The sequence below is a fragment of the Panulirus ornatus genome, chromosome 9, assembly GCF_036320965.1.
Source record: "Panulirus ornatus isolate Po-2019 chromosome 9, ASM3632096v1, whole genome shotgun sequence".
NCBI classification, from domain to species: Eukaryota; Metazoa; Arthropoda; class Malacostraca; order Decapoda; family Palinuridae; genus Panulirus; species Panulirus ornatus.
The window spans coordinates 31,570,841-31,582,973 of record NC_092232.1 but is presented as its reverse complement, the minus strand read 5'-3'; the positions used below and the strand labels follow the sequence as shown (position 1 = coordinate 31,582,973).

Sequence of the window (12,133 nt, the reverse complement as noted above, 5' to 3'; positions counted from 1 at the left end):
GACGTCTAACACAAGAACTAACACAGATTTAACTTATCTGCAGACGTAAGGTCATTATAGTGTGGAGGGCAGTCACGTGTATGGTTTTTAGAAAGGTTTGTGGAGACGACCTGGACTGCTTTATTGGTACCTGAAGCCATCCAGGGTCTAACTTGCCATTTTTCATTCCACTCATGGTGTCCCGTCACTTGAACATGATCATACAACTTCATATATATGTATGCTGTCCTCAATCACTAGTTCATCACCCAGTTATTCTGGTCATCCACCACCTGTATACCACTACTACAGCACTTCATCACATCTTTCGGCAACATCTTCCTCGCTTACACGCTTAATTTCACGTCCTTTCCTCAGGTTGCACTATCCTCATATCTCTGCAAGAGCTGCTCACACACTACGTCAGTAATATGATTCAAAAGTGTGATCAGGTCACCCCATGCTCTTCTCTCTTTCAAGGAAGGTAAATCTAAAGTCTCTGGCATTTCCAGTATCTCAACACTCCTCGTTCTAGTACCTTCTTTTTTGTTGTCCTCCGGACTTTCTGTGTTTCTTCGAGTGCGATGACCAAACGCATTCTTGTCTCGCTATCATAAATCATGCCAACACCTGGCTGAAAAATTCGTTATCAGTGAATCTAAATTCTATTGTAACATTTGGCAGCAGACAAACGATCTCCTTAACTATTCTCCTAATGTGAAACTCTGGCGACAGGTCTTTCTCACACAGTCTATCTCCGACAGTCTATCTCCCGCTAGATGATAAGTCTTCTGCCACTATGATCCATCCTCATTACTCTAGGTTCTACCAGAACTGAACTACATCAACATTAAGTATCAGACGAACAATGGAGACCGCCAAGCTCCCCTTGTAAGGTGATGCAATTAGCCACGTTTTACACTTCCCTCGTGACCTTTGTGTTATCTGCCACCACATTAAGACAAGAGTCCCGAGCTTCAGGAAAGTCATGTACATAGATCAATGGTGCCAGCACAGAACCCTGTGGCACTCCACTGCTCACCTCCATCTGTCTGGAGAAGGTTCCTCTGACATGCGTCCTTTGTTCCCTTCCACTGAGATAATCATCTATCATGTTCCCTTCCACTGAGATAATCATCTATCATCATGTTCCCTTCCACTGAGATAATCATCTATCTATCATGTTCCCTTCCACTGAGATAATCATATATCTATCATGTTCCCTTCCACTGAGATAATCATCTATCTATCATGTTCCCTTCCACTGAGATAATCATATATCTATCATGTTCCCTTCCACTGAGATGATCATCTATCTATCATGTTCCCTTCCACTGAGATAATCATCTATCTATCATGTTCCCTTCCACTGAGATAATCATCTATCATCATGTTCCCTTCCACTGAGATAATCATCTATCTATCATGTTCCCTTCCACTGAGATAATCATCTATCTATCATGTTCCCTTCCACTGAGATAATCATATATCTATCATGTTCCCTTCCACTGAGATAATCATCTATCTATCATGTTCCCTTCCACTGAGATAATCATCTATCTATCATGTTCCCTTCCACTGAGATAATCATCTATCATCATGTTCCCTTCCACTGAGATAATCATCAATCATCATGTTCCCTTCCACTGAGATAATCATCTATCTATCATGTTCCCTTCCACTGAGATAATCATCTATCTATCATGTTCCCTTCCACTGAGATAATCATCTATCTATCATGTTCCCTTCCACTGAGATAATCATCTATCTATCATGTTCCCTTCCACTGAGATAATCATCTATCTATCATGTTCCCTTCCACTGAGATAATCATATATCTATCATGTTCCCTTCCACTGAGATAATCATCTATCTATCATGTTCCCTTCCACTGAGATAATCATCTATCTATCATGTTCCCTTCCACTGAGATAATCATCTATCTATCATGTTCCCTTCCACTGAGATAATCATATATCTATCATGTTCCCTTCCACTGAGATAATCATCTATCTATCATGTTCCCTTCCACTGAGATAATCATCTATCTATCATGTTCCCTTCCACTGAGATAATCATCTATCTATCATGTTCCCTTCCACTGAGATAATCATCTATCTATCATGTTCCCTTCCACTGAGATAATCATCTATCTATCATGTTCCCTTCCACTGAGATAATCATCTATCTATCATGTTCCCTTCCACTGAGATAATCATCTACCATCATGTTCCCTTCCACTGAGATAATCATCTATCTATCATGTTCCCTTCCACTGAGATAATCATCTATCTATCATGTTCCCTTCCACTGAGATAATCATCTATCATCATGTTCCCTTCCACTGAGATAATCATATATCTATCATGTTCCCTTCCACTGAGATAATCATCTATCTATCATGTTCCCTTCCACTGAGATAATCATCTATCTATCATGTTCCCTTCCACTGAGATAATCATCTATCATCATGTTCCCTTCCACTGAGATAATCATCTATCTATCATGTTCCCTTCCACTGAGATAATCATCTATCTATCATGTTCCCTTCCACTGAGATAATCATCTATCTATCATGTTCCCTTCCACTGAGATAATCATCTATCATCATGTTCCCTTCCACTGAGATAATCATCTATCTATCATGTTCCCTTCCACTGAGATAATCATCTTTCTATCATGTTCCCTTCCACTGAGATAATCATCTATCATCATGTTCCCTTCCACTGAGATCATCATCTATCTATCATGTTCCCTTCCACTGAGATAATCATCTATCTATCATGTTCCCTTCCACTGAGATAATCATCTATCATCATGTTCCCTTCCACTGAGATAATCATCTATCATCATGTTCCCTTCCACTGAGATATATACTACAATCCAGCCAGCCTTTCCTTTGTCTAAGAGATGCTACCCTCTCGTGTAGGATTACTAGTGTTACTCCTCATTTTCAACACATATCCTCCTTTCCTAACATAGCGATGCCTCTCACTTCGGTATTTTCCATGGACTTTCTAACCCAGAACCTCACCCTCGTCAGTGAGACCTGTGCACACCTCTTCCCGGTCTCCTCGCTTGTACAGTTAAGACCTCTGCTGCGTTCCATTCCTATGGCATTCTGCCTCTCTCCAGTGGCATCCAAAACAATCTTTCAAGTGGTGTGTCCAGTGTATCTGCACACGTCTTCTGCACAAGCGAAAGTTGACGTCTTTTCCAGACATCTCAGTGATTTCCTCCTCTCCATTACATCTCATTGGAGTTGGGGCTATATGTGCCTTCCAATGTGAAAGCACTTGTGAGCTTATCCTTCAGTTCCTCACATTCACGACAATACTTCCCTCTGAATCCGTCAAACTGATTAGCTGCTCTTTAATCTTCTATGTTAGCTCAGACGGCACGGCCAGCTGAGGCCTAAATCAAGGCCCATCCTATTAACGATATATATATATATATATATATATATATATATATATATATATATATATATATATATATATATATATATATATATCATACTATAAGCAAGGTACCCATTTTATCGACCAACCCCTATGGGTAGATGAACAGCTGGGTTGAGTGTGGACCGACTGCTGTCACCAGGATTCGAACCTATGCGCTCGACCCTGGGCGGCCCGTGAGTGCGTCACGATCCACAATGCTAACCGCTACACCACGGGGGTTCACTGACGACAGACTCCTACTGAACATATGGAACAGACTTGGATTTTCTCAGGCCTTGTTCAAAATATTTTCCAAGTTTCTTTATTCCTCCTTTCTGATCTTATGACCTTATCCTGTTATACTCGTCTCCTGCAAATGCTGACAGACTGGAGTGCCGTGTCTGTGTTTGCAACATACATCATTCTTTCCTCTTTATTACACTTCACTCTATCCAGGCTTACTATGCCTGTCTCTACTCCCACACACGGTACATTTCACAGAACCTCACCCCCCCCCCCCTCCCGCTTCCTGGATACGACACTCCACTTCGCAATGTACATTACCATCAAAAGGACGGAGGTGTGTAGAGTTTCCGCAATTATACCTACTCTTTTATGTCCTGTCTCACCTCTGCTCTTTTAATGTTCTCGTTGACCAAATAGTCGAGCTTGAGCATTACATGACGCCCTTAACCAACTGGTGTACCATATATGATATTCCAACACAACAACGTCGCTATTACTCATCCATCTATCTTGTTGATCTATTCATAATTATCACAATTGCCATCATCTCTTGAGGAGGTTCTAGCGTTACTTCAGGAACCCTTCCCCAGGAGCTCACACAGCTCCACGACTGCGCTACTTCCAGTACCGGGGAAACCACGATTTCCTTTGGAATAAGTTCATCAACACAGCCGACGATACAGCTTCGCCAAAGCGACTTTTCACTCGCACTGTAACTACAGTCAGACGGAGTCCGGTAGCACACACACATAAAATATATATATATATATATATATATATATATATATATATATATATATATATATATACAGTAAAAATGATGTCGAACTCGTGGGAGAAGGTAACATGACCCCTGCAGCCAGGCCTACCATCATCACTTCTCTGCCCAGAAGACATCACTACACCCGGCCGACACGTCGCTCCCTGCATCACCCACCTCATACATTAAGTGGCTTAGGCAGCAACGAAATCGAGCGTTCAACCCTCGCAACAACGACCTGTGTAAACAACTACGCAATATAAGGTACAACGCCAAGCACGACCAGCGAAGACGACCTCACGTGACCCAACAAACCAGGTGCAGCATTTAAGGCCGACCAACATAGGTGTGTGGTATGACAATATAGGAACTAACTGCTTGTGACAAGCGGAGGTTCTCCCCCTGTGAGGACAACTTAGCAATGAGGAGGCAGCATACCACATTAACAATCATCTTTACCAACGGTTACCAAAATCCCCCTCCCACCCTACCTACCAACACTTCTCTGGCCAGAACACAGTAGGAGGAGGAGATCTAGCGGCTTACCGCCTTCAGCGTCTTAAAACCAAACGCTCAACCGCATCCATAGATCTTCCAGTGAAATTGTACAAGGAATTCTCACGTCAATTTGCTACACCGCTAACCCTCATAATTAAAGCTTCACTCAGTCTAAATGGCCCACAGTTTGGAAGACGCCATATGTCACTCCACTAACCAAATGCACAAACCCACACTTTCTTAATAGCTAACGACCCGTGCCAGTCACTTCAATCCCCAGTCTAACTGGTGGAAGTTTTGTGCCTGACTGAGCCTATGGTGATACAGTGGACCCTCATCATGAAAACATGAAGTCTCCTCCATCAGTCACTGCCATGTCTGCCTCCTAGACTTCATTTACCACAACTTGCAGAAGCGCAAGACCTCGTAGTCACTCACCTTCATTGAGGCTTTCGACTGGCAAACCATAACATCGTCATAAAGAGATGAGAACACGTGCGAGTCTCGTGTGGTGGGTGGCGGACTGCCTGACCAGGCGACACCAAAGAGTTCATCTTTGGGGAGCCACATCGGCGTCACTCACAACATGTGGTGTACCACAGGGCACCCAGCTGGGGCCGCTCTGCTTCCTCATCCTTATCAGTGATGGCCTGAAGGACAATACCCACCGCTGCAAGTACGTAGACGACTCCATCTTTGGCATCACTATTAACAACAACTTCAATGACCATCATCATCAACCATCACGAGTGGAAAACGGCCCACGGCCTCACCATCAACCACACCACTATGGCCCACGACCTCACCATCAACCACACCACTACGGCCCACGACCTCACCATCAACCACACCACTACGACCCACGACGTCACCATCAACCACACCACTACGGCCCACCACGTCACCATCAACCACACCACTATGGCCCACGACCTCACCATCAACCACACCACTACGGCCCACCACGTCACCATCAACCACACCACTATGGCCCACGACCTCACCATCAACCACACCACTACGGCCCACCACGTCACCATCAACCACACCACTACGGACCACGACCTCACCATCAACCACACCACTACGGACCACGACCTCACCATCAACCACACCACTACGACCCACGACCTCACCATCAACCACACCACTACGGCCCACGACCTCACCATCAACCACACCAAGACTGTTATTATACACATCAACCTGGCCGCACACAACTTCCTGCTCTGACATTACACTAAGCCCTGACATCCTCCGGATGGTCAACACTTCAAACTTGTTGTTGTCACTACAAAAGACGATTCATGCTGGAAGAGTCAGGTCAGCACTATCATCCAATCTTTCTCATACCGTCTGTACCTTATCCGTATGTAGAGATCACCAGGCGGCCCACCAACTGAGCCCACGTATGTCTATACCATCTTCATTATACCTAAGCTCACCTATTCCTCCCCAGCCTGGTCCTCCTCACTAACACCTACACAAAAGCGTCAGATAAAGATATGCAAAAAAGGGTACGCAGAATCATCCTGGGCCCTTCTTACACCACCTAACGTGAGGCCATCATCTAAGATCAACACCGGCAGCTCATGTCGCGGTTTGGCAATAAACTGCTGACATTCCCTAGTCACACAGACCTCCTCCCGCCTGACGCCCCTCCACCAAGGACTGCCATACGTCACCACACTCGACATGTTCCAATCAAAGCTCGTAACTATAAGACCAATCCTATAACTTCCTTTGTGAACATCATAAACAATCCATGAACATGATCACTACTATGCAAGTGAACAGCTCACTTTTCTGTTAGTTGTGCTGTGTGGTATGTCCACTACTGTACTGCTGTAACTATTCATCACTCAATGTTCAACCAAGTATATTATGTATAAACCATATCATATCCTCTGTAAAGATCCCTACATATCTGCCACCTTGTCTACCAGAAGTACCTTACCTGTATGTATTCTCCAGTGTGTGTGGAAATACCAACTCATCCTGATCTTAAGCTCGTGAATGATTTGTTTACCAGTAACTATCACGGCTTACCAACAGTGTGAGAATCTGTAATACCTCAACTCTGTATCTTCTGCTGACTGGCTCACTAAATCCAATATACCGTTACTTAGTTATTCATTTATTAACACATTCACACCAATATATTATCATCATCATAATGATAATCATTATCATCCACAGCATTCTTGCAGCTGTTCAGTTTTCTGGATAAGTTTTCTCTAATATGTTTTCTTCTTATTTCAGGAGGATGAGAGAAGAGCATTTCCCCATAACCCTCCATAATTCATCAATCAATGTACACAATGTTTCACCTGTATCTAAGGCAAATTTAGGCGAGAGTAAACTACACAATATATTGTGTAACTTATACTGTGTGACAGACCTGCCATCATAAACTAATATAAAGACACACATGATTACTGAACACCTATCAACAAACTCGCACGCCTTCCTGAACACCACCATCCACAAGACCTACATCATCCAACTCTGCCAAATGTGACAAAACAAACAAGCACATCTTCCACATTACCTCGACCCATATATGTATGTACATATTACACTTCTGACCCAAACGATCACCATCACTTTCCTACAAAACACAACACTCTTGTCAATGATCACATTAATCCAACACAACTTTCCCAAGAACCACCATAAAACGCCTCCAATATTATCCAAGTTGAGGCATCTGCCAACCACCCGTTAATATCTGCTAGTGATGCATCTCAGTCAAAACCTACACAACTCGTCAGCAACAAACCCTGATAATACATCATACATGCACGTACAACATTCCAGCTTGGCCCAACTACTCTTGCTAACACAATTTATCACACACACACACACACACACACACACACACACACACACACACACACAACCTTCCCTACAGAGCACACATACTGAAATCTTCTAAATGTCTTACATCCTCCTCCACTTTCTACTCCTTATCACTGTTATCACCCACGTCCAAACTTCTTAAAAAAATGATGCACACGAGATAAACACATCATCCCACTCTTCCCCACACATCAGGGTTTCAGACACAATCACTCCAATGCAAGCCTCATTTTCGAGTTCCACAAAGCATTTGACACTGCTGCATGAAGACTAAGGTCAATAAAGAGGTCAATCCTCAAGTTACAAACAATGGGCAGATTACCTCAATAAAGTGAAAATAACCTTCGTGGAAGACAAGGTCGCATGTCAGAATAGTCATCTGAAAATGGGTTGGCATGACCAGAGGCACAGCACAGGGCTGGCTGGCTGGCAGGCGTGAATGCTCCTCCTGATCCATGCAAATGACTTCCCACAAGGACTGGAATCCCATCTGAGCATGTTTACCACCTCATGACGGGTGGCAAGAACCAACGTTTTACCTCAAACGAAGCAAAGTGCTTCTCCTTCAACAGCATTGTTGACATATGGAATGGTTTACCAACAACAGTGGTTGAAAGTTGTACTATAGACATGTTGAGGAACACATTCATCAACAGGTCGCTTCAAGTCCCTGACTAACATTACCTGCGCCTCCTTGGTCACACTGACACAGTTTGCTGCAGGATTTGCCCTTTCATTATCAGCATGACCCTACACCTACAACACTAACCACGGACTCTGGGTGTCTGTCATCCTGATCCTCGAGGGGGACCCACCAGTTTGTTGAATTCCTTCATATACCTTTGTATTATACACCAGCAATATGATGATAAGGCTATTATTACGGGCAGCGAGCATGTCCGCACAATAAGGAAAGTAAGCAATGGTCAGAGCCAATAAGAGAATAGTACTGACCGCTCTTGAGCAGCTCCGGGGCCAGGAGGTTGGAGAGGTCCGGGTCATCGCCGTACCAGAAGACCCACAGTTCCTTGGGAGAATGTCGGAGTGAGTGACGCTGCTGGTGGTGGTGTGCTTGCTGGGGGCAGGAAGGGCTGGGGTCCTGGGGTCCTCGCCACGTGCGACGCCAGACACAGAGTACGTCTGCGGCGATCATGCGAGCGTAAGACACCAGCACCGGGTCTTCAAGGGGGTCAGCTGGGACCCCGCTCCCAGGACCCCCGTCGCCGTCTCCGGCGCCGCCGCCGCCGCCTCCCACGCCGACGCCTCCCCCGCCAGGGTTGTCCCAAACGTACACACGCCATTTAATCCCGCACAGATCAGTCTGAAAGGAAAACAATAATTGATTACAGATTACGAAGAAAAGTGGTCAATCAACGATTCCTGTACATATCACAGGAAGGACGAGGTGAGGCAGGCTGTAGCATGGATCATACTACTACTACTACTACTACTACGTCATGATGAACATATGTAGCATGGATCATACTACTACTACGTCATGATGAACATATGTAGCATGGATCATACTACTACTACTACTACTACGTCATGATGAACATATGTAGCATGGATCATACTAATACTACTACTACGTCATGATGAACATATGTAGCATGGATCATACTACTACTACTACTACGTCATGATGAACATATGTAGCATGGATCATACTACTACTACGTCATGATGAACATATGTAGCATGGATCATACTACTACTACGTCATGATGAACATATGTAGCATGGATCATACTACAACTACGTCATGATGAACATATGTAGCATGGATCATACTACTACTACGTCATGATGAACATATGTAGCATGGATCATACTAATACTACGTAATGATGAACATATGTAGCATGGATCATACTAATACTACGTCATGATGAACATATGTAGCATGGATCATACTACAACTACGTCATGATGAACATATGTAGCATGGATCATACTACAACTACGTCATGATGAACATATGTAGCATGGATCATACTACAACTACGTCATGATGAACATACAGTATATCATCTTAATCTTGAACGTGCCTCCACCAGTGTGTGTGTCCCCAGCCATCAGGACTCTGGTGCTGCTGTGTGTGTGTGTGTGTGACCAGGTCGCGGCCCGCTGGCCAACCTCAACATTTTATACATAACTAACTATTGTGATCCTGAACACCGACCGACACATGTTGTGTACACTGATGACAACATCATTTACTAATGATACTATGATACAGGTCTCTGGTCTTCCCTTACCTTCCGTCTTTCAATTCCACCACTCCAGGAAGCACCTGCCACCATTTTCTACGTGATCCTACGAATAACGTCGCCAAACAGGAGACTGAGACACTGAGATGTAAGGTAGGAGGATTACACAAAACCCCGCTTCTCAAACCATCGTCTACCCACACACCAACTTCCTCCACAACGAACACATGTTAATTATGCGGTAAGAATTCCCTTAACACTATTATAATGGCCATGTGTGGCAAGTGAACTCAATTAACCGGGTTATATATTATGTAGAGAGAGACGCCAGGCGGGATGGTGGCAGGAGGCAACCTGGGAATATGTGAAATGTAGAAAAAGAATAAGTCATGGATGAAGATAATCAGAGTAAGAAAAGAAAACGTAAAGAGATGGCTGAAGGACCAACACAGAAGACGGGAACCTACCAACGCCAGCTACTGCACACGACAACAACACAAGTTCCACATGCTTTATAGTGCAACAAACACAACCACACATTCCTATGACTATTAAACATCAGCGTCCCTGACCTACCTCCCCCAACACACGTAGGTTCCAACATGACACATAACGTGCTCGTGGTGGAGGTCGCTATTAATATATTAGGAACAACGACGCAGTCTTTCATCTGCCCCCATGTGGAGACTCCGTCTTATAATATACAGATTTCACTTCCCAGGTAGTGAAGCACTGCGTTAGTACCTTATCGTTCGTATATACACCAGAGAGTATAAGCTTCCAGGGTAAGGACCTGGTTGGTCTGTTGTTGTTCAAGCCATCTCGAGTGGCGCTGCACATGTCTTCCTCTATAAATAACGTACACATTTGTAGCACAGACGTCCTCCTCTGACAGCTAAATCATTATTGTTTCCTGCTTCATACAGGACGTACCCCTCCCTCTCATGAACCCGGTTGGCACATTCCAGCGAACCTGTGGGCGTCAAGCAAGAAGTAACCTTGTGAGCAAGTTAATGATTGACCCTTCCAGTACTTCCTGAGGCTCCGCCATCATAACGTGCACGACAGGTTACACAGCCCGTCTCAGTAATCCTGGTTCTTAAGGCAAGTGATGGTAAAGGCTCCCCCGACATGAGGTACTTCGACTGTGTCTCCTGCGTTGTCCTCCAATCAGGAGTACGAGTGCCTTGAATAATGTCAACAGTGGTCGTGGTTCCCTCGTTATGAAATCCCTCAATACCCAACCCTCACTCATCTTGGCTGTTGCTACACTGTCTTCGCCAGAGGTCCTGAGGTGGTTTGCCATGTACAGTCACACACAAACTGAAGGAATTAATGTCATGTCAACAGCAGTCCCACATGTGCACACATGTGAACAATGTCTGCATGACGAGAGGGGGGAAAAGTGATAGCATAAAAAATTCTACGTGAGGGATTACACACACACACACACACACACACACACACACACACACACACACACACAGTGGGCCACAGCCGACCACTATTCATCCTTCGTCGAAGGTGTTCGATGCATGGGTGCTTGGCTTATACTGGGATATGTTAGTGTGTATGGTCACATACGCACACACGATGCTAAAAGGTCTTAACCTACACTAGGTCAACCAGCAACTGAAGAACATTAGACTGTAAGACACGACTTTACCAAGATAGGCGAAGAGGAAAACATGAAACGAATATTATGGACAAGGATTAACAGGAACAGGAGGGAGTGCAAATACAGTCCCTTGGAGGAGTGAGCTAGTTACTATGGGGGGCACAAGTGATGGCATGGTTAACAACAATGTGTTGTGATCTATCAGTTTAATCAATGGTTGCATATCCATAACACAAATTTTTCCGTTATTCCCATCTTTCACATTTTGTGCCATGACACCATCCACGGTCACATGTGTCAAATGCTTACGTGATTTACCAAAGTAGATCACGTCAGCGTTATCTATGTTTCCCGGTTTCAACAATCCTGTCACCATGGTAATATCTATCGTAGGTCTGCAACTATTGTTTGCCTACTGTAAAGTGCTCGTCTTCCTCATTCTAGCTTCCTTCTCACTGATGTATATACGTCTCTTACATGTGTGTGTTTGTGTGTGGAGTATGAACGTGGTGGT

The 12,133-nt window shown here is 44.3% G+C and overlaps 1 protein-coding gene across 1 annotated transcript in view; it reads right to left on the bottom strand.

Moving 5' to 3' along the window:
- The window catches only part of skd (mediator complex subunit skuld), a 722,241-nt gene that overhangs the window by 610,388 nt on the left and 99,720 nt on the right, over window positions 1-12,133 (bottom strand). The window contains exon 2 of the mRNA XM_071664981.1: window positions 8,743-9,109. Coding sequence (XP_071521082.1) covers window positions 8,743-9,109 — 367 coding nt within the window. The remainder of the gene's footprint in view (window positions 1-8,742; window positions 9,110-12,133) is intronic.